This window comes from Muscardinus avellanarius (assembly GCF_963383645.1).
Source record: "Muscardinus avellanarius genome assembly, chromosome: 8".
Classification (NCBI taxonomy): Eukaryota; Metazoa; Chordata; class Mammalia; order Rodentia; family Gliridae; genus Muscardinus; species Muscardinus avellanarius.
In genome coordinates, this window is record NC_137794.1 from 28,754,177 (window position 1) to 28,781,646 (window position 27,470).

General features: G+C 42.5%; 1 protein-coding gene across 1 annotated transcript; it reads left to right on the forward strand.

Moving 5' to 3' along the window:
- Positions 1 to 1,634: 1,634 nt before the first annotated feature.
- DDX43 (DEAD-box helicase 43) lies at positions 1,635 to 27,470 on the forward strand (the record flags this gene model as incomplete). The annotated part of the gene is made up of 16 exons (XM_080699806.1): positions 1,635 to 1,884; positions 6,001 to 6,056; positions 8,868 to 8,994; positions 10,584 to 10,715; positions 14,030 to 14,111; positions 14,651 to 14,807; positions 15,142 to 15,260; positions 16,963 to 17,073; positions 18,699 to 18,840; positions 19,153 to 19,253; positions 20,177 to 20,264; positions 22,500 to 22,627; positions 22,960 to 23,069; positions 24,116 to 24,254; positions 26,030 to 26,117; positions 27,357 to 27,470. The coding sequence occupies 16 exons, from the start codon at positions 1,635 to 1,637 to the stop codon at positions 27,468 to 27,470; spliced, it is 1,944 nt and encodes a 647-aa protein (XP_080555932.1).

Sequence of the window (27,470 nt, forward strand, 5' to 3'; positions counted from 1 at the left end):
ATTTGTAGTACTGGGGATGGAACCCAGGGACATTCTACCTCTGAGCCCTATTTTTTATTCTTTATTTTGAAACAGGGTCTCACTGAGTTGCAATGGGCCTCACTAAGTAGTAGCTGAGGCTGTAGAGAACCGTGATTCTCTTGTCTCAGCCTTGGAATTACAAGTGTGCGCCACCACGCTCGGCTTGTTTCAAGGTTCAAAGCCAGCTTCAGCTACTTAGTGAGGCTCTCAGCAACTTAGTGAGAGCCTGTTTCCAAATAAAATAGAAAATAGGTCTGGGGCATATTCCAGAGGTAGAAAGTCCCTGGGTTCCACCCCCAGTAACACCAAAAAATAAAAAATAAAATAAGTGTTTCCAAACTAGCCATGTGGCACATGCTTGTAATCCTAGTACTTGAGAGGTTGATATAGGAAGATCACAGGTTTAAGGCCAGCCTAGTGAGACCCTGCTTTTTTTGTTTTTGTGGTACTGGGGATGGAACCCAGGGGCATTCTACCTCCAAGCAACATCCACAGCCCTATTTTTATTCTTTACTTATAAATAGGGTCTCACTGGTTTGCAAAGGACCTCACTAAGTAGTGATCCTACTGTCTCAGCCTCCGAAGTGATGTCTGAGACTGTCCTCAAACCGTGATCCTCCCATCTCAGCCTCCCAAATGCTGGGATTACGATCGTACACCACCACGCCCAGCTTGCCCAGCCCTATTATTTTATAATTATTATTTGTGTGTGTGTGTGTGTGTGTGTGTGTGTGTGTGTGTGTGGTACTGGGGGTAGAACCCAAGGGCTTTTCTACCTCCGGGCTATACTTCCAGACCTATTTTATACTTTATTTGGAAACAGGGTCTCCCTAAATTGCTAAGAGTCTCACTAAGTAGCTGAGGCTGGTTTTAAACCTGTGCGATCCTCCTGTCTCAGCCTCCCAAGCACTGGAATTACAAGCGTGCGCCACCACGCCCGGCTTCAGCCCTATTTTTTTTTTTTTTTTTTTTTGGTGGTACTGGGGTTCCCAGAAACCCTTCTACCTCCGGGCTACACTCCCAGTACCTATTTTTATACTTTTTAAATTTGGAAACAGGGTCTCTTAAGACAGCACGGCTGGTTTCGAACCTGCGTGATCGTCCTGTGTCGGCCTCCCAAGTGCGGGGATTACAAGCGTGCGCCACCACGCCCGGCTTTTTATTCTTTATTTTGAAACAGGGTCTCACTTCACGCCCAGCTCGAGACTCTGTTTTAAATTTAAAAAAAGGGTAGGGTAGAATGTTCCTGTGTTCAATCCCCAGTACGGGGGGGAAAATTTTTCAAGGCTCTGAGGAGTGATGGAGGTTTACTACCCCGAGGAGTAAAGCGACGGCGGGCGTAGAGTCTCACGCTAGAAAAGGAACACACAGACGGACCGCGCAAGGACTGGTTGAAGGCACGCTCCGCTTAAGAGAGCGGATTGGCCAAACCAGGAGGATCCCGCCCACAACGCTCGGCGGCCAATGGCCGTGCGTCCCGGGGGGCGGGGGCGGGGCGAGCCTCGCGCTGGCTCCTTAAGTAGCGGCTGCGTGGCTGTCCTGGCGAGTCGGCTCCGCGACGGCACCGCCGAGGTTCAGGGTCGGATAGGAAGGACGCGTAGAATCTTGGAACCATGTCTAGGCAAGAAGTGGGAACCAACGCTTCTTCCTGGGTCGTTGCTTCCCGGCGCGGCTCGAGGATGTCTCGGACTCCGGAAAGGAGGTCGGCGGAGGAGCCCAGTCGACGAGGTCGAGGGGGCGGCAGGGGCGGCAGAGGCGGCGGCTGGAGAGACCCTTCTGGCTTCCCGGAGGCTGCGGCGGCTGGGCGCCGGGAACCGCCACTCTGCTTCGGACTGAAGAACGAGTGTGTGGGCGCGGTGATCGGTGAGAGCTAGGGAGTGGGTGTGGCGGGCAGGATTTGGGGCTGGGGCCCGGGGCCAGGGTACCTCCTCCCTATTTTCCTCGCCTCCAGTCAGCTGTTACATAATTGAGACCCACCTCTCTTGGGATTATCTCTGAAACTTTCTGGGGTAGAATATTGTTTTAATGCATATTTTGGCCAGGCATGGTGGCACACACTTGTAATCTCAGTATTTGGGAGGCTAAAACAGGAGTATCATAGGTTCGCGGCCAGCCTCAATAACTTAGACCATCTGCAACTTAGACCGTTTCAAAATCAATGGATAAAGTAGGGCTGGAGGTGTATCTTGGAGGTAGAATGCCCCTGGGTCCCATCCCCAATACCACACACAAAAAAACCATAATGCGTGTTTTGATATTTGAAAGAGATGTTTGGGAGAAAGCAACTCCCAGAAGACTTAAGAAAACTTTGGGGTAAAGAGGGGTGCCAACCAGGAGTGGTGGTGCGGCTTGTAATCCCAGTACTCGGGAGGCTGAGACAGGAGGATCCAGGTTCACGAACAGCCTCTACTTCTTAGGACAGAAAGTTTACCCCGAAATCAACAACAACACATTGTTGAAGTTGATCTATTTCAGTAAGCACAGTTTAGAGCTATTGATTTTTTTTATTTTTATTTTTTCGTGGTACTGGGGTTCCTGGAAGCCCATCTACCTCCGGGCTACACTCCCAGACCTATTTTCTTATATTTGGAAACAGGGTCTCGTAAACCAGCGCGGCTGGCTTCGAACATGCGATCCTCCTGTCTCCGCCTCCCAAGCGCGGGGATTACAAGCGTGCGCCACCACGCCCGGCTTTTTTTAAAAATTTTTTGAGATGCATTTAAAAATTATAGGAATGATAGCTCCCATTTATTGCCATTAAGACTGAGTAAAAGTTACAATATTTTGCCCGTTAGGTATTGAAGTTAATATTGTTACTTTTCCCCCATGCTCTGGCTTGTAGACTGTTTTAAATAGTACCTCATAAGATTAATTATATTAGACCAGATAGAGATTCATTAGCCCTTCAGAAGACTTGGGAGATAAGATCTGAAGGATGGTATTCCCTAAGAAAAGAGTAAGAATGTGGTGGCTCACACCTGTAATCCCAGTATTGGGAGACTGAGACAGGCAGATAGCAGGTTGGTGGCCAGCATCAGTTAACTTAGTAAGACTTTCCACGACTTAATGAGCCCCTGTTTCAAATCAAAAAGTAAAATAGGGCGGAGGGTATAACTTAGAGGTAGATGCCCCTGGGTTCAATCCCTATTGCCAAAAAAGTAAATAAGTAAAATGAAAATTAGTTCTCAACACTTATCAAGCAGCTGCAAAGCGCAGGTACTGCTACAGTGTACTCATGTAATACTGAGTCTGTATCCACATTTTCATTTTTATTATTTCATACTGGAGATTGACCCAGGACATCCTGAGTGCTAGGCACTCACTATTCCACTGAGCTACATCTCCAGGCCTGTACCCCCCCTTTTTTTTTTGGTGGTACTTGGGGTGGAACCCAGAGCCTTTCTACCTCCGGGCTATACTCCCAGACCTATTTTATATTTTATTTCGAAACAGGGTCTCACTAAGTAGCTGAGAGCCTCACTAAGTAGCTGAGGCTGGCTTCAAACCTGCGTGATCCACCCGTCTCAACCTCCCAAGCGCGGGGATTACAAGTGTGCGCCACCACGCCCGGCCCCTCCCATTTTTTTAATTGAAAGCAGTGCACAGTGCCACACACCTGTAATCCCAGTACTTTGGGGACTGAGACAACAGGATTATAGGTCCAAGGCCAGTCTCAATTTAGTGCAACCATGTTCTAAAATAAAAAGGTCTACACATTGAATACGTCTGTATTCAATCCCCAGTACTGTAAAAGAAAAAAATCTTAACAAAATTGCCCCTTTTTGAGGAGTGGATATTGCTTGGGCTCAAACCCAGAGCCTCATAGGTGCTAAGCAAAATTCTATAACACTTATCTACAACCCCAGCCCCACCTTAGTAATTTGGGGGCGAGGTACTGGGGTTGGAACCTAGGGACATTCTACCTCTGAGCTACATCCCCAGACCTATTTTTTTTTTTTTAATTGAAACAGGGTCTAGTTAGGTTGATGAGTCTCACTTTCTGGGACTTTCCTTGAACCTGTGATCCTCCTGTCTCAGCCTTCCAAGTATTGGTATTATAGTTGTGCACCACTATGCCCAGCTAACCTAAGTAAATTTTAAATGCATATTTCTATTAACCATAAGCACAGAGTTATACTCCAGATCTCTCCAGCTTACATGACAAAAGCTAGTCATTGTACAACTCCTGCTTCCATCTCTGGCAAACACCATTCTCAGTTTTGTTTGAGTATAATTACTTTGGCTATTAAAATACATAGAAACTGAGCCAGGTGTGGTAGCCCATGCCTGTAATCTGAGTACTTGGGAGGCTGAGACAGGAGAATCGCAGGTTCAAATCCAGCCTCAGCAACTTAGTGAGGTCTTGTTTCAAAATGAAAAATGTCCCTGGGTTCAATCCCCAGTACCACAAAATAAATAAGTATAGTGTCTGGAAGTCTTTTTTTTTTTTTTCTTTTGGTGTGGTACAGGGGATTGAACCCAGGAGCATTCTACATCCAGGCTACACTCCCAGCCTTATTTTTTATTCTTTATTTTGAAACAATCTCACTGAATTGCAGAGAGCCTCACTAAGTAGCTGAGGTTGGTGGCCAACCTGTGATCCTCCTGTTTCAGCCTCCTAAGTACTGGGATTACAAGGGCCCGCTCTCATGCCCAGCTCCACTTAATTTTGCAGCATGTGACAGGGTTATCGTTATTTTTTTCTTTCTTACTGGGGATTGAACCCAGGGGCACTCTACCTCTGAACTCCACCCTTTTTATTTTAAAACCAGGTCTTAACTAAGTGACTCTTAACTTACTATCCTCTCTCTCAGGCTCCCATACTGGGATTACTGTCATGGGCCTATATACCCCACAGGATACCCTTTATTTGGAGGGGACTAGGGATTGAACTCAGGGGTAGTCTATTCCCAAGCTACATCCCCAACCCTTTTATAAAAATATTTATTTATTTGTTTATTTATTTATTTGTGGCACAGGGGATGGAACCCAGGGCATTCTACCTCCAAACTACACCCCCAGCCTTATTTTTTATTCTTTATTTTGAAACAGGGTCTCACTAAGTTGTGGAGAGTCTCACTAAGTAGCTGAGGCTGGCTTCGAACGTGAGATTCTCCTCCCCCAAGTACAGGGATTACAAGCGTTTGCCACCATTACTGGCCTTTTTATTTATTTTGAAACAGGGTCTTGCTAAGATGCTGAGGGTGTCACTAGGTTGGTGAGACAGCCTAGAATCTTCAGTCTTGTCTTAGCCTCCTCCCAAATTCTGGAATTACAAGTATGTGCCACAATGCTCAGCAGCATCTGACTTTAAAATTTTTCTTTTGAGGAACTTCCATGCTGCTTTCCATTGTGTTTTACAATCCCACCAACAGTGCACAGATTTCTAGTTTCCCCACATCCTCGCTAGCATTTACTACTTTTGTGCTTTGATGGTGGTGATCCCCGTAGGTAAGAGGTGATATCTCATTGTGCTTCCAGTCTGCATTGATCTGACTGGGGGTGTGGAGCACCTTCTCTACCTAGTTATCTGGGGGCAATGTCTACTCTCAAGTCCTTGTTGTCATTCTGGGACTGAGCCCAGGTGGTTAGCATGGTAGACCATCCTCTCCCACTGGGCAGTACTCCTAGCCCTCTCTGCCCATTTTTTCAAACTGGATTTTGTTGTGGTGGTGGTAATGGTGAGCAATGGTTCCAATTCCTTCATGTCCTCTTCCAGTATTTTTTTTTAACGGGCTAGTATAGAATCAGTCTCTACCATTGGGAAAATAGTCTCCTACCACTCATGAAAATTTGTAATATTGGGAAAAGTTGGGGTAGAAACCTCTCACCTCTTATGAAATAAAGTGATTACTATACCCTTGGAATTTTTTTAAATGATTTGGGGAAGAAATAGTCAAGACTCATTAATGATAGTAAGACAAACCCCTTTATTGAATTTAACTTATAATCATAATATGCCTTTATTTTTAAAAACAGGTCGTGGTGGATCAAAAATAAGAGAAATCCAAAATACGACAAACACCAGAATACAGGTAAGTTATCTGTGTTCTTAGGCCCTAAAAGCATAGTTTACCTCTAAGAGCACCTACCTCTAGTTTCTGCTCAGTTTGTAGCATCCTGTCATTGCCATACTGGGCATGGTGGCACACACCTGTAATCCCAGCACTTGGGAGGCAGAGACAGGAGGCCCATAGGTTCAAGGCTTGTTTCAGCAACTAAGTGAGACATGTTTCAAAATTTAAAAAAAGTCATCTGTGCATGGTGGCACACACTTGTAATCCCAGTACTTGTTGGGCTGAGAGAGGAAGATCACAGATTTGAGGACAGCCTCTGCAAGTAGTGAGACTCTCATCATCCTAACGACCCTGTTTCAAAATAAAAAATAAAATAGGACCAGGGGAGCCGGGTGTGGTTGTGAATAGTTGTGATCCCAGTACTTGGGAGGCTGAGATAGGAGAATTGTAGGTTCATGGCCAGCCTCAGCTACATAGTGAGGCCCTCTGCGACTTAGTGAGATCCTGTTTCAAAATGAAGAATAAAAAATATGGCTGGGGGTATAGCTCAGAGGTACAATGATTCTGGGTTCTATCCTACACGAAAGTAGGGCTGGGAATGTAGCTCAGAGATAAAATGACCCTTAATTTTCAGTACCACAAATTTTTTAAAATTAAATTATTATTTTTTTGTGGTACTGGGGATGAAACCTTTCTACCTCCAGGATACACTCCCAGACCTATTTTATATTTTATTTGGAAATGGTCTCTTAAGCCAGCGAGGCTGGCTTCAAACCTGCACAATCCTCTTGTCTCCAACTCCTAAGTGTAGGGATTACAAGCGTGTGCTACCATGCCCGGCAAATTAAAAATTTTTAAATGGTTGTGAGTCTAGCTCAGAATGCCCCTGAGTTCAATTCCTAATGCAAAAAAAAAAAAAAAAAACTTAACAAAGTTCTTTATATTGATATTCTTAAGAATTTACCTGAATTTTTCGCATGTTTCATGTGTAGGATTTTTTGTGACTTTCAGAGCTAAAAACCTTTGATATAATCTCCCTTTAAGAATCTATCTGGCTGGGTGTGGTGGCGCACGCTTGTAATCTCCGCGCTTGGGAGGTGGAGACAGGAAGATAGCGCAGGTTCGAAGCCAGCTGTGCTGGCCTAAGAGACCCTGTTTCCAAATAAAAAATATAAAAAATATTAAATATTTTTATTAAAAATATTAAAATTATATTTTATATAATTAAAAATATAAAAAATATAAAAAATAGATCTGTGAGTGTAGCCTTGAGGTAGAAGGGTTTCCAGTACCACCACCAAAAAAAAAAAAAAAAAAAGAATCTATCTGAAGTTGGGCATGGTGACACACGCTTGTAATCCCAGCATTTGGAAGACTGACGTGCACCACTATGTCCTGCTCTCTTCCAAATTTTAAAGAAAAAATAGGGCTGGGTGTGTAGCTCAGAGATAAAATGTCCCTGGGTTCAATCCCCATTATCAAAAATACAAACAAAAAAGCGTCTCCTTTTAGGTAACTCATTTTTCAGGGAAGCTTAGTTATCACTCCCTCTGGGAGGTCTCCAGCCTCCTGCTCCCCTGCCCCAGTTTGTGGGTACCTTTTTCCATCCTGCCAACAACTGACTCCAGACTTTGAGTTGTTGTTTTCATACAGGTGGAATCAGTGAGGGGAGCTGCAGTTGCACTGCATGTGGTGTTGCCTGTAGCGGCGGTCCTGAGAGCCATGGCCTCAGCCTCGGTATACCCACCTCCATCACAGTGTGTGTGTGTGCGAGAGAAGCAGGTCAATTTCAAAACCTTCGAAAGTAAACTGGCGGCTCAGTGAACTCTTATCTGCAGAGCATAGAGGTTAATCTGGTCCAACCTTATAATTCTGTAAGATAAGCCTAAAAAAAAATCTGTTTTACAAGTGAGAGAATTCAGACTCAAAGTGGCACCAAAGTAAGCCAGGTGTGGTGGTGCATGCCTGTAATCCCAGGACTTGGAGAATCACAAGTTCAAGACCAGCCTCAGCAACTTAGCAAGACACTACTTCACAATTAAAAAATAAAATAGGGCCATAGGTATAGCTTAGAGGTAGAATGCCCCCGAGTTCAATTCTTAGTACCACACACACAAAGTAATACCAAAATAACATAACCTGTCAGGATAATGTTTTTAATCCTCTTCTTTCTTTTAATCCTCCTCTCTCTCTCTCTCTTTCTCTCTCTCTCTCTCTCTCTCTCTCTCTCTCTCTCTCCCCCCCCCCCCATCTGGGCTACACCCCAGACCTATTTTATTTTATTTTTTACTTGGAAACAGGGTCTCACTAAGTTGCTGAGAGCCATAATAAGTTACTGAGGCTGGCTGTGAACCTATGATTCTCCTGTCTCAGCCTCCTAAATCCTGGGATTACAACTGAGCACTACCACGCACCGCCTTGTTTTGTCTTGGAACTCAGAACCTTACTTATGTTGGCAACTTTGAACCTGGGACACTCTGCTACTGAGCTATAGCCCCGGCCCCTCCTCTTTTTTTTTGCGACTGGTTTTTACTAAGTTGCCCAGGCTGGCCTCAGTGCTTCTCCTGCCTTCGCCCCTCCCGCACAGCTAGCACTGCAGGTGTGTGCCCCTGCAGCTGGCAAGGTAGCCGTCAGTTTTTTTATTTACAAATCGTCTTGCTCTCCCTGTCCAGCGAGGAGGTAAGTCCCCGACCAGATATAAGTCACATCTCTTTACGCTAGAGATTTAGACATTGAATGGCAGTACCACTATATTTTGTACTACTGAAGTTGAGTATTTGCAGTGGGTAAGGGGAATTCAGTCTCACCTATTTTTTCCCTTGTATCTAGATAATAAAAGGAAATCCTGAGGCAGAAGTTAAAATTTTTGGAAACAAAGCGATGCAAATGAAAGCAAAGACAGTGATAGATAATTTTGTTAAAAAACATGAAAATTACAACCCAGAACACAAAGTTGGTAAGTAGCTTTTGCTCACTGAAGCGCCTTAAGAATAGAAATTTCTTTCATTGTTTTTGTTTTGTTTTGTGTGGTACTAGGGGTGGAACCCAAGGGCTTTTCTAACTTTTCAGACTTATTTTATACTTTATTTGGAAACAGGGTCTCACTAAGTTACTGAGAGCCTCATTCAGTAGCTGAGGCTGGCTTTGAACCTGTACGATCCTCCTATCTCAGCCTCCCAAGCGCTGGGATTACACGCATGCACCACCATGCCCGGCTGTTTCATTGTTATAAGCCATTATATATGATTCCTACCCTGATAAAACCTTTAACACTTTCTATAATTTAGTCACACATTTTTCTGTGGAAGCCTAGATTACTTTCTTTCCTCAAATTAAAACTACTTAGTATCTGTAAAGTCCAGCTTTACCTTTAGCTTCAGGTAAGCAAAAATAACCCTTCAACACAGGCTCAATGTAGTAGTAATGGTAAAGATTGGTCCTAGCCAGGCATGATGTGCATGCTTGTAATCCCAGCATTTGGAAGGCTGAAAAAGGAATCCTGCAGTTCACGGCAAGTCTCTTAGTGAGGCCCTTTGCAACTTAGTGAGACCCTGTTTCAAAATAAGAATAAGAGCCCGGTATGGTGGTGCACGCTTGTAATCCCAGCATTTGGGAGACTGAGACAGGAGGATCACAGCTCACAGACAGCCTTAGCTACTTAGTGAGGCCCCCTGCAACATAGTGAGACCATGTGAAGCATGTTTAGTGAAACATGTTTCAAAATAAAGAATAAAAAAATAGGTCTGGGGTGTAACTTGGAGGTAGAATGCCCCTGAGTTCCATCCCCAATACCACAAAATGAAGGAAGGAAGGAAGGGAGGGAGGGAGGAAGGGAGGAAATGCTGGGGGTGTTGCTTGGAGGTAGAGTGCCCCTGGGTCCCATCCCCACTATTGCAAAAAAATATTTTTTTCAAAAGTTGGTAAATTATACAAACCATGACCAAGCCGGGCATGGTGGCGCATGCTTGTAATGGAGGATCGCGGTTCACGGACAGCCTCAGCTACTACTTAGGCCCTCTGCAACTCATTGAGACCCTGTTTGAAAATAAAGAGTAAAAAAATAGGGCAGGGGGTGTAGCTCGGAGGTTGAATGCCCCTGGGTTCCATCCCCAGACCTGCAAAAAACAAACAAACAAACAAACATGACCAGAGTCATGGTATTGTAGTATGAGCCTCCCCGCATACACTTTGTTTCTTTGTGGCCTTGGGCCTTGCACATGCTAGGCAACAAATTTTTGTTTTGTTTCTGTGATACCAGGATATTTGTTTTGTTTTCTCCATAATGGGGATTTAGCCTTGGGACACTACTACCAGTCTACATCCCCAGTCATTTTTATTTTAAGGTGCAATCTCGTTCAGTTACCGAGGTTGGTCTTGAACTTGGGACCCTTCTGTCTCTGCCTCTCAGGTTGCTGAGGTTATAGAAATGTCCCACTGTGGCTGACTCTGATACTCAAACACAAAATAGAAAAATCGTTTTGAGGGCTTGGGGCTGGCAGGATTTACTTATTGTACAACTAATTTGGTAAAAAATATTTTTAACAGATATTCTTGCATTCCAACCTTCTGATGAAAAAGATATGAGCACACACAACAGTGTTACAGAAGAGCAGCCACTGATAGACTGGGACCAAATTCGAGAGGACGCATTGAAATGGGAGAAAAAGAAGTGGGCAGGTAGGTCAACACTGCGTTTTGATGTTTGTAGGTAGTCTTACTAAGTTTGACTCTTATCTTCAGTAAGACATCTGACTTTTTTTTTCTTTCTTTCTTTTTTTTTTTTTTTTGGTGGTACTGGGGTTCCTGGAAGCCCTTCTACCTCCACCCTTCTACCTCCGGGATACACTCCCACAGGCTACACTCCCAGACTTATTTTTTTCCTTTTTTATGTGGAAACAGGATCTCTTAAGCCAGCGAGGCTGGCTCTGAACCAGCGCGATCCTCCTGTCTCCGCCTCCCAAGCGTGGGGATTACAAGCATGTGCCACCACACCCAGCTGACATCTGACTTTTTTTAGTAATGAAATTTCAAAGAAGCCAGGCATGGTGGTGCAGGCTTGCAATCCCAGCATTCAGGAGGCTGATATCAGAGGATCGCGGTTCGCGAACAGCCTCAGCTACTTAGTGAGGCCTTCCGTAACTCAGACCGTTTCAAAATAAAGAATAAAAAGTAGGGCAGGGGGTGTGTGTAGCTCAGAGGTTGAATGCCCCTGGGTTCCACCCCCAGACCTGCAAAAAAAAAAAAAAAAAAGAAATTTAAATATTTAAATGATAATACTATAACTTAGGCCAGGCATGGTGTGCACACTTGTAATTCCAGTACTTGGGAGGCTGAGACAGGAGGATTGCAGGTTCAAGGACAGCCTCAGCAAGTAGTAAGACTCATCAATTTAGGAAGATCCTGTTTCAAAATAAAAAAAACTAAAATAGTGCGGAGGGTATGGTTCAGAGGTAGAACGCCCTGGATTTGATCCCCAGTACCACAAAAAAAGTAAATAAATAAGTAATAAAAATACTACAACTTAATTTGTTATTATTCTCTAAATTGATGTTATCTTGCTGTAATTTATCTTATAAATGTAAAACTAAATATTAAACCTATTTAGATTTTGCCTTATTTGAGGCAATTTACTGCAAAAAGGTTAATGAATCAAAAAAATCAGGTGCAGCCGGGCGTGGTGGCGCACGCTTGTAATCCCCGCGCTAGGGAGGCAGAGACAGGAGGATCGCGCAGGTTCGAAGCCAGCCGCGCGCGCTGGCTTAGGAGACCCTGTTTCCAAAATGAAAATGTAAAAATAGGTCTGGGAGTGTAGCCCCGAGGTAGAAGGGCTTCCAGGAACCCCCCAGTACCACCAAAAAAAAAAAAAAAAAAAAAATCAGGTGTAAGGGACAAATGTGAACAGAAGAGGCGTGCCAACCACAAGTTTAAGTTGTTGCTGTCTGAGCAGGATCGATCTTGTAGTGACCTAGCTGACGACCAAAAAAGGAAGAGCGTTGAGCCATAAAAGCACAACAGCTATGGAGATGGGTTGTTTGAATTGAAATGAAATTTCTCAAGTGTTTGTCATTTGGGGATACCGTCTAATAAGCTCAGATATAAATCTTGGCTATCATAGTGAGGCAGCAATGTAGCATCTCTTATTTAGTACTTTCATTTTATTTTGTTCCTTTTTTTTTCTTTTGTTTTATTTTGTTTTTGTGGTACTAAGGATTTAACCAGGAGCACTCTACCCCAGCCTTCTTTTTTTTTTTTTTTTTTTTTTTTTTTGCGGGTCTGGGGATGAAACCCAGGGGCATTTGGCCTCCGAGCTACACCCCCTGCCCTGTTTTTTATTCTTTATTTTGAAACCAGGTCTTACTATGTTACAGAGGGCCACACTAAGTAGCCGAGGCTGTCTGTGAACTGCGATCCTCCTCCTGAATGGTGGGATTACAAGTGTGTGCCACCACGCCCGGCTTCCCAGCCCTTTTTTGAGACAGGGTCTTGCTAAGTTGCCTAGACTGGCCTTGAACTTGCAATCCTCCTGCTTCATCTTCTTGATTTGCTGGGATTACAGGCATGGGCCACCACACCTGGCTAGCATCTTTTATTTAAAATTAAAAAGTTAGCCAGGCATGGTGACACACGCTTGTATTCCCTGCATTTGGAAGGCTGAGACAGGAGGATCACGGTTCGAGGACAACCTCATTACTTAGGCCCTTTGCAACTCAGTGAGACCCTGTTTCAAAATAAAGAATAAGCCGGGCGTGGTGGTGCACACTTGTAATCCCCGCGCTTGGGAGGCAGAGACAGGAGGATTGTGCAGGTTCGAAGCCAGCCACGCTGGCTTAAGAGACCCTGTTTCCAAATAAAAAAGTATAAAAAATAGGTCTGGAAGTGTAGCCCGGAGGTAGAAGGGTTTCCAGGAACCCCAGTACCACCAAAAAAAAAAAGAATAAAAAATAGGGCTGGGGGTGTAGCTTGGAGGTAGAATGCCCCTGGGTTCCGTCCTCCATACCACACACACACACACACACACACACACACACACACACAAAAGTTAATGCACTCATACACAATGACCAAATTATTGGTTTCTAATGTCACTCTGTTGTTTTTTTTTTTTTTCTTGCAGTACTGGGGATGGAACCCAGGGGCATTTAAGATGTATTGCTTTAGGGAATAGAATAAAAATATATACTTAATTCCTAAAAAGTAAAAATATAGCTGGGCATGGTGGTACACGCTTGTAATCCTAGTACATTGGAGGCTGAAAGAGGAGGATTGCAGGTTTGTGGCCAGCCTTAGCAACTTAGTGAGGCCTTCTGCAACTTAGTGTGCCCCTGTTTCAAGAATAAAACAGGCTTGGGGTGTACCTTGGAGGTAGAATGCCCCTGGTTCCATCCCTAGTATAAAAAAAAAAAAGCAATAGTCTGGTCCTTTAACAAAAATCTGCTATGAGGACTAATTCATCAGTTGTGGTAGCTTTCTGTCTTGTAAATCATGCTTTACTTTATTTGAAACTAAGGTATTAAAGATTCTTTTCCTGGGCAGAAAATGTAATTGAAAGGTAAATCAAAAGGAGATCTCTTAGCCAGGTGTGGTGGTGCACACTTGTAATCCCAGTACTTAGGAGGCTGAGATAGGAGGGTTGCAGGTTCACGGCCAGCCTCAGCTACTTAGTGAGGCCCTCTGCAACTTAGTGAGATCTTGTTTCAAAATAAAGAATGAAAAATAAGTCTGGGGGTGTGTAGCTTGGAGGTAGAATGCCCCTGAGTTCAATCCCCAGCACCACACACACACACACACACACACACACACACACACACACACACAGTGAGATCTCTTAGGCTGGCATGTCTTGGTGGCTAATTATAGAACTATAAAACTAACTGTATGCATGGTGAACTTAATATATACTTGAGTTTCATTTTTTTGTAACTTTGAAATAAGTGTTAGTGAAATTTCATTCTGATTATTTATCAAAGTTGAAATTTTCATCTTTGTCTCAGATTTACCTCCTATTAAGAAAAACTTTTATGTCGAGTCGGCAACTACAAGCTCAATGACAGAAGTGCAAGTGGACAACTGGAGGTGGGTGGCTTGGTTTTATTACCGCCTTCAGTGTGCTCTGTAATCTATGAAAATTAACTGTAGGCAAAGGCTTGAAGTGATTATATTTGAAGGCTACACATTTTCCATGTTTATTCATATTTAACTTAGTTGCATCCTATATAAGTTTTAGATCATTGATTGGGACCCAATAAATATACTGCAGTGATGGAAGATGATCAATCCTTGTGTCTAGCATATCTAGTTATCAAGTGCTTAAAATACGAGTGAGGAACTGAACGCAACCATATGCTAATAACAGTGGGTCAGTCAACAATGGACCACATATATGACTGCTGCCATAAACTAGAAGCAGGAGCATCACAAGTTTAAGGCCAGCCTCTGCAATTTAGTAAGACCTTGTCTCTAAATAAATAAAATGGGACAGAGGTATGGTTCAGTGTAGAGCAGCACCCCTGGGTTCAATTCTCAGTACCACAAATATATGACCTGAACTGATTTTGAAAAATCCCTTGGAGTGAAGTGATTAAAGATAGTAAAACTTATATTTTTTTGTAAAGGAAGGAAAATTTTAATATAACATGCAACGATTTGAAAGACGGTGAAAAACGTCCCATCCCCAATCCTACCTGTGAATTTGAAGATGCCTTTCAGTGTTACCCGGAAGTTATGGAAAACATTCAAAGGGCAGGTTTTCAAAAGCCAACACCAATTCAGGTATGCTTTCGTGAATTCTTATTGAACGTTTGCCATCCAAGCAGTATCTGATTGTTACAAGTTAAATCACCAGAGAGCACTGTCTTATGAACATTTAATTCAAAACTGTTGAATGAAGTTTGGAGTTGGGAGAAGGACAGAAAGAGAAAGCCAAAAAGAGGTAGACGTTAGCATTGACATGTTAGTACTGCCACCCACTCGGGAGTTAGCTCTTCAGGTAGAAGCTGCCTGTTCTAAATATTCATATAAAGGTCTAAGAAGGTAAGTCCTTTCTTTTGCCGTTTCTATGGGAATGTTATAAAATTATTGTTTTAATGTTTGTCATTCTTTTCAGTCACAGGCATGGCCAATCGTACTGCAAGGAATAGATCTAATCGGAGTAGCGCAAACAGGAACAGGGAAGACGCTCTCCTACTTAATGCCTGGATTTATCCATCTAGACTCTCAACCAGTGTAAGAATCCCTTCGGCGGCATTCTCTTTGGGGCGGGGGGTTGGGAGCTATAGACAGCAAAAGTATAATGAAATTTCTTTATCTGTTTCACTGGTCTCAGGCATCACGCAAGGGACGGCGCACTTAGACTGTGCTGATGAGAGTAGGAAGTGGCAGGCATTTGTAGGAAGCAGTAGGTGATGTCCACCAGTGGCCTTCACAGAGAAAAAAATGGAGGATGCAAATTGTTCAAATTAGGTGGGGCATTATGGCACCTGCCTGTAATCCCAGCATTTGGGAGGCTGAGACAGGAGCATCTAAGATTTGCAGCAGGATTCTCAGCTACTTAGTGAGGCCCTTAGCAACTCAGTGAAACCCTGTTTCAAAATAAAGAATAAAAAATAGGCCTGGGGGTGTAGCTCAGAGGGAGAATGCCCCTGGGTTCCATCCCCAGCAGCACACACACACACACACACACACACACACACACACACACACACATACACACGGGGGCTGGGAATGTAGCTCAGAGGTAGAATGTCCCTGGGTTCGATCTCTAGAACCATACAAAAATAATTTTGTTTAAATTACCATATATACCAGGTGTGGTGCGCACACTTGTAATCCCAGTACTTCGGAGGAGGATCACAGGTTTATGGTCAGCCTTAGCTACTTAGTGAGGCCCTCTGCAGCTTAGTGAGATTGTTTCAAAATATAGAATAAAAAAGTGGGGTCAGGGGGTGTAGCTCAGAGGTAGAATGCCCCTGGGTTCAATCCTTAATACTGCAAAATAAATAAATAAATAAATTACTATGTACAATACAGTTCTCTGTTCAATGAGGTTTCACTTTTTTTTTTTTTTTTTTTTTTTTTTGCGGGTCTGGGGATGGAACCCAGGGGCATTCGACCTCTGACCTATACCCCCTGCCCTATTTTTTATTCCTTTTTTTTTTTTTTTTTTGGTGGTACTGGGGTTCCTGGAAGCCCTTCTACCTCCGGGCTACACTCCCAGACCTATTTTATATTTTTTTAAATTTGGAAACAGGGTCTCTTAAGCCAGAGAGGCTGGCTCCGAACCAGCGCGATCCTCCTGTCTCCACCTCCCAAGCGCGGGGATTACAAGCGTGCGTCAAAACGCCCAGCTTATTCTTTATTTTGAAACAGAGTCTCACTAAGATGAACCACAATCCTCCGGTCTCAGCCTCCCAAATGCTGGGATTACAAGCTTGCACCACCACACCCGGCGAGGTTTCACATTTTAAATGAAATGTTAATAAAAAGGCCAGATTTGGGACACTTGAGTTTTTATGTGTATGGCTCTTCTGTATTTCCTTACTTTATGTTTACTACATTGTTTTTTTATTCAGAGAGAATTTATAAAAACCTATCATACCAAAGTCTATAGGATAGTAAAGAATTTTCTTTCTTTTCTTTCTTTTCTTTCTTTTCTTTTTTTTTTTTTTTTTGGTTCTGGGAATGGAATCCAGAGGCATTCTATCTATGAGTTACACCCCCAGTCCTATTTTTTTATACTTTATTTGGAAACAGGGTCTCACTAAGTAGCTGAGGCTGGCCACGAACCTGCAGTCCTCCTGTCTCAGCCTCCGAAGTACTGGATTACAAGCATGCACCACCATGCCCAGCTTAGTGAAGGAAATTTTAATCATAATTCAGGGTGAAATATATCTATGACTATGTCAAATAATCTGTTTCCTTTTCAAAGAGCTAAAGAAGAAAGAAATGGACCCGGCATGTTAGTATTGACACCCACTCGGGAGTTAGCTCTTCAAGTAGAAGCTGAATGTTCTAAGTATTCATATAAAGGTCTAAGAAGGTAAGTCCTTTCTTTTGCCGTTTCCATGGGATTGTTATAATAAAATACTTATTTATTTGCAGAACTGGGGATCTAACCCAGGGTCTTGCCTGTGCAAGGAAAGTGCTCCACCACTGAGCTTATATCCCAGCCCCATAAATTATTTTTTAGTTGCTAGGTAAAAACATAAATTGTGTGTGTGTGTGTGTGTGTGTGTGTGTGTGTGTGTGTGTGTGTGTGTGTTTGCAGTACCAGGGATGGATCCCAGACCTATTTTATACTTTATTTGGAAATGGTCTAAGTTGCTAAGAGCCTCACTAGGTAACCAAGGCTGGCTTCAAACCTGTGCAATCCTCCTGTCACAGCCTCCCAAGGGCTGACATTATAAGCGTGTGCCACCATGCCTGGATTAAATTGTATTATATATTTTTTTGTTGTTTGTTTGTTTTGTTTTATTTTTGGTACTGGGGATGGAACTCAAGGTCCCTCTACCTCTGGGCTACACTCCCAGACCTATTTTTTTATATTTTATTTGAAGACAGGGTCTCTTAAGCCAGCTGAGGCTGGCTTCGAACCTGCATGATCCTCCTGTCTCAGCCTTTCAAGCGCAGGGATTACAAGCGTGCGCCACCACACTTGGATAAATTGTATTATATATTAATGGTGTACCTTTTGATGTTTTAGTAAAGGTATATATTGTATAATGTTTAAATCAGGATAAAACATCTTTCCTGTAATGTTGCTTATTTATTTATTTATTTATTTATTTATTTATTTATTTAATGGTACTGGAGACTGAACCCAGAAGCATTCTGCCTCTGAGTAACACCCTCAGAGTGTCTGGCTGAGTTGCTAGTTCTGGCCTTGAACCTATGATCCTCCTGCCTCGGCCCCCTAAGTAGCAGAGGTTGTAGGCATGAGTTACCTGGTTTGGCAAAAGGGTACTAGGGATTGAACCCAGAGGTGTTCTACCTCTAAGTTATGCTCCTAGGCCAATTTTTATTTTATTTATTTATTTATTTATTTTTATTTTTTGGTGGTACTGGGGTTCCTGGAAACCCTTCTACCTCTGGGCTACACTCCCAGACCTATTTTTATATTTTTATTTGGAAACAGGGTCTCTTAAGCCAGGGAGGCTGGCTCCGAACCTGCGCTATCCTCCTGTCTCCGCCTCCCAAGCGGGGGGATTACAAGCTTGTGCCACCACACCCGGCCAACTTTATTTTTATTTGGAAATGGTCTCATGAAGTTTCTGAGACCCTCACTAAATTGCCAAGGCTGGCTTTGAACCTGCAATCCTCCTGTCTCAGTCTCTCAAGCCCTTACAAGTGTGTGCCACCCTGCCTGGCAAGATTTATATTTTTAATGATGTATAATGCTCATTTTAACTCATTTAGAATCAGAATGGCCCCATAGGTGAGCAGTTATTCTACCCTGGATTCAGTCAGTGATAGTCTCTATTAGAGTGGGGTCAGGTAATGTAAAAACATGGTTCTTCAGGAAGAAACCGGGCAAGTGCCACTTCAGCATCTGACAGTTTGTTACTTTATTGTATTATATACCCAGAATGCTTAGGCTTGTTGGGATTTTCCATTGTGATGGAACATTCTTTGTCTAAACATTGAACTCAATTATTGTTTTTCAAGCGTTTGTATATATGGTGGTGGAGACAGAGATCGACAAATTCAAGACATTTCTAAAGGTGTTGACATTATTATTGCAACTCCTGGGAGACTGAATGACCTGCAGATGAACAACTTCATCAACCTGAAAAGCATCACCTACTTGGTAATTATGGAGCAGAGATCTGGAAGGCTGGGAAGAGAACACTCCTTTGACAACAGTCGTAGATTCTAGGGATATTTGCCATTCCCTTTGGCAAATGTTAAAGTGTAGTTAAGTAAAACAGAATTAAAATCTACTTCAATATTATACGCATTTACATATTCTCATTAAATAGATTTAGAAGCTATTGGAAAGCGAGCTAAAATCAATCTATGTTCCTTATAACTACCGATTGCTTCAGTATTTTCTCTGGAGATATAAAAGTAGGGAAATGAGTGTTATATTCCTCTCTAATCAGCCACATTTATCGTGTAGGTTTTAGATGAAGCAGACAAGATGTTGGACATGGGATTTGAACCCCAAATAATGAAAATTTTGTTAGATGTGCGCCCAGACAGACAGACTATTATGACAAGGTAAGCATGCCGAGTTATTGTGTGCAAAATAAAAGCAGGTTAAAGCCAGGCTTAGTGGCCCACACCTGGAATCCAAATATTTGGGAGGCTGAGTGAGACCAAGAGGATTTCATGTTTGAAGCCAGCTTTAGCAACAGAGCAAGACCCTCAGCAACTTAATGAGACCCTGTTTCAAAATAAAAAGAGCTGGGGGTAGCTGGACCGAGTGGTGTATGCCTATAATCACAGTACTTGTGAGGCTAAAACAGGGGAATTACAGGTTTGAGGCCAGCCTCAGCAACTCAACTTAGTGAGGCTCTCACTAAGGCTGGCTTTGAACCTGTGCGATCCTCCTATCTCAGCCTCCCAAGCGTGGGAATTACAAGCTGGCGCCACCATGCCCGGCTTATTTATTTATTTATTTATTTGTGGTACTGGGGTTCCTGGAAGCCCTTCTGACTCTGGGCTACACTCCCAGACCTATTTTATACTTTTTATTAATTTGGGAACAGGGTCTCTTAAGCCAGCGCGGCTGGCTTCGAACCTGAGCGATCCTCCTGTCTCCGCCTCCTAAGTGTGGGGATTATAAGTGTGCGCCACCACGCCTGGCTTTTTATTCTTTATTTTGAAACAGTGTCTTAAGTTGTGAGGTCCTCACTAAGTATCTGAGGCTGGCTGAGAACCTGCCATCCTCCTTTCTCAGCCTCCCGAGTACGAGGATTACAAGCGTGCGCCACCACACCCAGCTAAAAACCGTTTTTTTTTTTAAACCTATTTAAAGGCTTCATCTCAAAGCCAAGCATCTTCTCTAAAATTTTACTTAATGAAGATATAGAGAATACTAAAATTGTTTTCCATGAAAACTTTGCTCATAGTATGCTTAAGGAAATTTAGTGATGTTTGATTTACGTTTTTAATGCTGGCCTATCTTGTTTTGTTTCTAGTGCTACTTGGCCATATGCTGTCCGTCGACTTGCACAATCTTATTTGAAAGAGCCAATGATTGTCTATGTTGGCACTTTGGATCTGGTTGTAAGTTTGTTTTTTATTACTACTATGTTATTATATTTAATAACACATAGCTAAAGGACTCGGTATGTCACTCAGTGGTAGAGTACATGTTTAACATGCACAAAGCCTTGGGCTTAATCTCCAGCAGCAGGAAAAAACCCTCAAAATCATGAAACACATAGCTGATTTTTGGCATGTCTGCTCTGCCTACTCAATTTTAGTTGATCCCAGATGCATATAATTTTGTCTGTATATACTTCAGTGTATATAGCAAATATGGTTCCTTTTAACACAAATATATTAATTATATCATATTTGAAATTTTAATAATGCCTGAATACCATCAACTGTCTGCTCAGTGATATTTTACTGATACCTAATTTGTATCAGCCCTGTTAGGGTCTGAGTCTGTGTGCCTGTATTGCCTATATGTAAGTCTAGCGTTCCTTTTCTATGAAGATGGGATTGATTGTTGGATACAGATATTATTAATCTGATATTTATTTATTTTTTTTTTTTGGAGGTATTGGGGTTCCTGGAAACCCTTGTACCTCCGGGTTACATTCCCAGACCTATTTTTATACTTTATTTGGAAACAGGGTCTCTTAAGCCAGTATAGCTGGCTTCGAACCTGCGCGATCCTCCTGTCTCCGCCTCCCAAGCGTGGGGATTACAAGCGTGCGCTACCACGCCCGGCCTGATCTGTATTTAAAAAGTTTTCTGCCTGGCGTGGTGGGGCACATTTGTAATCCCCGCTCTTGGGAGGTGGAGACATGGAGGATTGCGCTGGTTCGGAGCCGGCCTCACTGGCTTAAGAGACCCTGTTTCCAAATTAAAAAAATAAAAAAAAATAGGTCTGGGAGTGTAGCCCGGAGGTAGAAGGGCTTCCAGGAACCAAAAAAAAAAAAAAAAAAAATGTTTTCTGGAGCGGTGTGTTGATGCATGCTCATAACCCTAGTACTTGGGAGGCTGAGACAGGAGGATCACAGGTTCCTGGCCTGCCTCAGCTATTTAGTTAAGACCCTGTTTCTGAATAAAGAATAAAAAATAGGGCTGAGTGCCGGGCGTGGTGGCACATGCTTGTAATCCCAGTACTTGGGAGGCTGAGACAGGATTGCACAGGTTTGAAGCCAGCCTTGGCTACTTAGTGAGGCTCTCAGCAACTTAGACCCTGGTTCCAAATAAAATATAAAATAGGTCTGGGAGTATAGCTCTGAGGTAGAAAGCCCCTGGGTTCCATTCCCAGGACCACAAAAAAAAAAAAAAGAAAAGAAAAGAAAAGAAAAAAGAAAATGAAAAAGAAATAGGGATGAGGGTGTAGCTCAAGGGGTAGACTTCAAAATCAATCCCCAGGCCAGGAGTGGTGGCGCAGGCTTGTAGCCCTCACACTTGGGAGGTGGAGACAGGAGGATTGCGCAGGTTCAAAGCCACACTGGCTTAAGAGACTCTGTTTCCAAATAAAAAGTATAAAATAGGTCTGGGAGTGTAGCCCGGAGGTAGAAGGGCTTCCAGGAACCCCAGTACCACCAGAAAAAAAAAAAAAAAAATCAATCCCTAGTACTGCAAAATAAATATAAGTAAAAATTTTCTGTCACCTTTTACTTAATCTTTAAGTGAAATTGGCCTTTTTACTTAATCTTCAGTTAATAATAGGTCATTGGCTAGGGACATATAGCCCACTGGTGGGCACTTGGCTAGTCTGTGCAAGGCTGTGGGTTAGGTGCCCCAGTACTGTGAAAAAGAAAAGTAGGTCGTGTCCTAGACCCATTATTTCATTAGGAATTTACAAAGGGAAGATAATACTTATTCTATAAAATTATCATTAACTATCTAGGAAAAGCAATCTAAATGCTTCTTTTCCTTCACTAAGTGCTAAAATATTTTATCTACTAAGACAGTTTTTCATTATGAGTTCAATGGTATGAATAATATTTTGAGATTTTGGACTGTCAGAATACTCACTGAATTGAGAGTTGTGCCATAATCTGACCATCCTTCCTTGTAAGAGTGGGACCCAAAATTAAAGATGATCATTTTTGTAAGCTTGGCATTATTCTGCCAAATATCCAAGTATTCCAACTTAGTCTGGTAAATAAAAGATAAAAGTGAATGTTGAGTTAGAAATCTTAAATAGAAACAGCGATTGTTAGGATATCTGACTTTTTTTGGCAAAATAGTAGCCAATGATTAATGCATTTTTGAGCTCATGACGGGGTCTTCTTCATGCTGATGTACTATGATCTTTGAATCCTGTAGGCTGTAAATACAGTAAAGCAAAATATAATCATCACCACAGAGGAAGAGAAACGAAGTCACGTCCAAACTTTCCTAGAAAGTATGTCGCCTAAAGACAAAGTTATTGTGTTTGTCAGCAGAAAAGCTGTGTAAGTATTTTCTTATTCTTGCATTAAAACCAACCAGTGGATGAGGATTATTTCTGTTATATGCTAGTGAACTGATGTTGGTATAAGACTCTGAACTTAAGTTACTGCCTTGGGTGGGGGAAGGGAGACTCGATGAAGGAAACAGTTTGATGGAATAAGCAAAATTATCAATGACAGGCGTAGGAAGGGGAGGGAGCAGGAGTTGGGGCACGCTCACCAAGTCCTGTGTACACGTATGTCTCTATCAACTGAACATCATGATATATGATTACAGTGTACCAATAAAGATACATGCATACATACATGAAATCCCTGTCTTATCTTTGCTTCAGTGCTGATCACTTATCAAGTGACCTGATTCTCCGCCACATATCAGTAGAGTCTCTGCATGGCAACAGAGAACAGAGTGATCGGGAGAAAGCATTAGAAAACTTTAAATCAGGTAATTTATATAATTATTCTGTGACAGATTAAGTCTTTTTTTTTTTTTTTGCGGATCTAGAGATTTGAACCCAGGAGCATTCGACCTCCGAGCTGCACCCCCTGCCCTATTTTTTATTCTTTATTTTGAAACAGGGTCTCACTGAGTTGCAGAGGGCCTCACTAAGTAGCTGAGGCTGTCCGCGAACTGTGATCCTCCAGTCTCAGCCTCCCGAATGCTGGGATTACAATTGTGCGCCACCACGCCCGGCTTTTACACATTAAGTCTGATACCTGGGCTGGGCTGAGGGACAGCATACTTTCATAGAACCCATTCATTTCTTTCTTTCTTTCTTTCTTTCTTCCTTCCTTCCTTCCTTTCCCTCTTTCTTTCTTTTCTTCCTTCCTTTTTTTTTTTTTTTTTTTTTTTTTGGTGATACCATGGATTGAACCTAGGGACATTCTACTTCTGAGCTACATGCCCAGCCCTATTTTATTTTTACTTAGAAATAGGGTCTTCCTAGGTTGAAAGTCTCACTACTCCTGAGGCTGTCCTTGAACCTATGATCGTCTTGTCTCAGCCTCCCAAGCACTGGGATTAGAGGCTTGTACCACAACACCCAGCTGAACACATCTATCTTTCTGACATGGTTCAGATAGTTTGGGGACCACTAGCTAAAACATGTTATCTGTGGTTTTGTAACTTGCCGTCAATTAATCCCTTTTTCTTTTTCTTTTTTTTTTTTCTTTGGTGGTACTGGGGTTCCTGGAAGCCCTTCTACCTCCGGGCTACAATCTCAGACCTATTTTATATTTTTGAAACAGGGTCTCATAAGCCAGTGTGGCTAGCTTCGAACCTGCGCGATCCTCCTGTCTCCGCCTCCCAAGCGCGGGGATTACAAGCGTGCGCCACCACGCCTGGCAATTAATCCCTTTTTCTATTTTCTAAGCATTTTAATGTAAATAATAATAGTTCACGTGGTTAAATACTAAGTAAGTATGCTCTTAATCTATGTCTTGGATTGGCTTGTCAGAATGCGTTAATATTTGTTTGGCTTTGCTCTTTAGGGAAAGTGAGAATACTTATTGCTACTGACCTGGCATCTCGAGGGCTTGATGTTCATGATATCACACACGTTTATAATTATGACTTTCCCAGGAATATCGAAGAATACGTACACAGAGTGGGGCGCACTGGAAGAGCAGGGTAAGTAAGCCTCATCCATCCTTGAAAGAGACCAGATCTAGATTATGACTGCCCCATCCCAGACTCCTTCCCCAGAACACCATTTTTTCTTGCCTATGCATTTTCTGTTCTTCTGCAGCACCTGTTTGGCTTCTTTACCCTGTTTATCTGACCCGTTTCAGATTCAGCTAGACTCTGCTGTGATTCACTTCATGTAACATTTCTGATAACATAGCTATTTATTTATTTATTTATTTATTTATTTATTCATTTATTTATTTTTGCAATACTGGGGATGGAATCCAGGGGCATTCTACATTTGAGTCATACCCCCAGCCCTATTTTTTATTCTTTATTTGGAAACAGGGTCTCACTAAGTTGCGGAAGGCCTCATTAAGTATCTGAGGCTAGCCACCAACCTGGATCCTCCTGTCTCAGCCTCCCAAATGCTGGGATTACAAGTGTTCACCACCACGCTCGGCATAATATAGCTTTATATGAATAGTCTCACAACACTGAACTCTACCTAGTGATTACCCGGCATTGACAAGGTGTTCAAATTGGCATGGGTATGAGTGGGTCTCCCCTTCCCCCCATCATACCCTCTTGTACAGTTTAAAACAACTGCAGATTACATTCAGCCTTCTGAATTCTGAACTGAGCTCCATGTCCTTACTAAACCACACAGTCTAAAAATATTTCAAAATAATATGACTATACTGAACATGTACAGATTGTTATTCTCTAAACAATGGAGTATAACAACTATTTACATAGCATTTCTATTGTATTAAGTGATAGAAGTAATCTAGGAATGATATAAAAGTACACAATGGTGTGTATTGTATGCAAATGATGCCACAAGGTTTTTTTTTTTTTTTTTCCCCTCGGGTCTGGGGATGAAACACAGGGGCATTTGACCTCCGAGCTGCGCTCCTGCCCTATTTTTTATTCTTTATTTTGAAACAGGGTCTCACTAAGTTACAGAGGGCTTCACTAAGTAGCTGAGGCTGTCCGCGAACCACGATCCTCCGGTCTCGGCCTCCCAAATGCTGGGATTACAAGCGCGCGCCACCACGCCCGGTGCCACAAAGTTCTTGATGATCATCCTCAGATTTTGGTGTATGCACGGGGTCCTGGAGCCAACCTTGGGTACTGAGGGGTGACTAAATTTAGGTTCTTAGTCACTGTCTGAAGCCAGGTATGGGGGCACACGCTTGTGATCCCAGTACTTGGGAGGCTGAGACAGGAGAATCACTGGTTCACAGCCAGCTAAATAGGGAGGCCCTCTGCAACTTAGTAAGATCCTATTTCAAAATAAAGAATAAAAGCCGGGCATGGTGGCGCACGCTTGTAATCCCAGCATTTGGGAGGCTGAGACAAGAAGATCGTACAGGTTCAAGGCCAGCTTTAGCTACTTAGGCTCCCAGCAACTTAGTGAGACCCTGTTTCCACATTATGTATAAAATAGGTCTGAGAGTGTAGCCTGGAGGTAGAAAAACCCCTGGGTTCCATCCCCAGTACCACAAAAAATAAAAAATAAGAAAATAAAGAATAAAATAAATGGCTGGGAGTGTACCTCAGGCAGAATGCCCTGGGTTCCATCTTCAGTACCACAAATTAATTAATTAATTAAATCACTGTCTGTGTGCCCTAAGTATTAACACACAATATGAATTTGCACCTTGTATGAAAAAGTTGATTTTCCTGTTTTTACACTATTACCTATGTTAACTCATCTATGAGAACATATTATAAAGGAAATAACATGAACTTTTTTATTCTTCCCCCCAAAGGAGGACAGGCATGTCAATTACCCTTATTACTAGAAACGATTGGAGAATTGCAACTGAACTGATAAATATTCTGGAAAGAGCAAATCAGGTGAGAACATGCAACTCATTAGAAATCTATATCTGAGAGGTTCAGTCATATTTTAGGTACTGGGCTATATTGCTTATTGGGAAAGACAGATAAAGGTTTATTCTTTTTGGGGGGGGGTACTGGGGATGGAACCCAGGAGCATTCTATCTCTGAGCTACACCCCCAGCCCTATTTCTTATTCTTTATTTTGAAACAGGGTGTCACTAAGTTGCGAAGGGTCTCAGTAAGTAGCTGAGACTATTCAAGAACTGTGATCCACACAGGGTGTGGTGGCGCACGCTTGTAATCCCAGCATTTGGGAGGCTGAGACTGCAGGATCATGGTTCGTGGACAACCTCAGCTACTTAGGCCCTCCGCAACTCAGTGAGACCCTGTTTCAAAATAAAAATAAAAAATTGGGCAGGGGGTATAGCTCAGAGGTCAAATGCCTCTGGGTTCCATTCCCAGACCCGCAAAAAAAAAAAAAAAAAAAAAAAAAAACACTGTGATCCTCCTGTCTCAGCCTCCCAAGTACTGGGATTGCAAGCATGTGCCACCATGCCTGGTTCGATAAATGAGTTTTTTAAATATGTTGTAAGCCAGACATGGGGGCTCACACCTGTAATCCCAGTACTTGGGAGGCTGAGACAGGAGGATTGCAGGTTAGAGAACAGCCTTAGCAAGTACTGAGACAGTTCTCTTCAACCTAGCAAGACCCTGTTTCAAAAATAAAAACTAAAAAATAGGGCTGGAGGTGTAGCTTGGAGGTAGAATATGCCCCTGAGTTCAATCCCTAGTACCAAAAAATAATAATAAACCATGTTATAAGGGCTGTAGCAGAGATAAGGATCTAGGGGAGCATATAATCGGGGAACCTAATATAATGTGTGCGAGCAGTGAAAACTGCTGGGGAGGAAATCAGTGGGTGGAGGTGGAGAGTTGTAGAAGATGGGGTAGACGGATGCTCCAGCAGTAGGAACATACTTGCTCTAGAGGTGAGACAGAATATTTGGCAAATGGTACCCAAAGAAAATCCACATTAAGGGCACTGGGAAACAGCTGAAGGGCTATTTGAATATGGAAGCAGCCCATTGACGGTGTTTCTAGTCAAGTTCAACAGCCTCCGAATGGATTGGGGCTTAACAGGCAGACACATTTAATTCTTTTGGAAAGTGTCATGTAATTTATTGTACAGATTGTCTGAAATGATTTGTAGGCATTTTACCATATTATAGTATCCTAATAATTTTATAATTTCAGAATATTCCAGAGGAGCTTGTCTTAATGGCGGAGAGATATAAAGCAAATAAACTAAAAAAAGAAATGGAAAAAAAAATGGGAAGACCTCAAGGAAAGCCCCAGAAGTTTTATTAA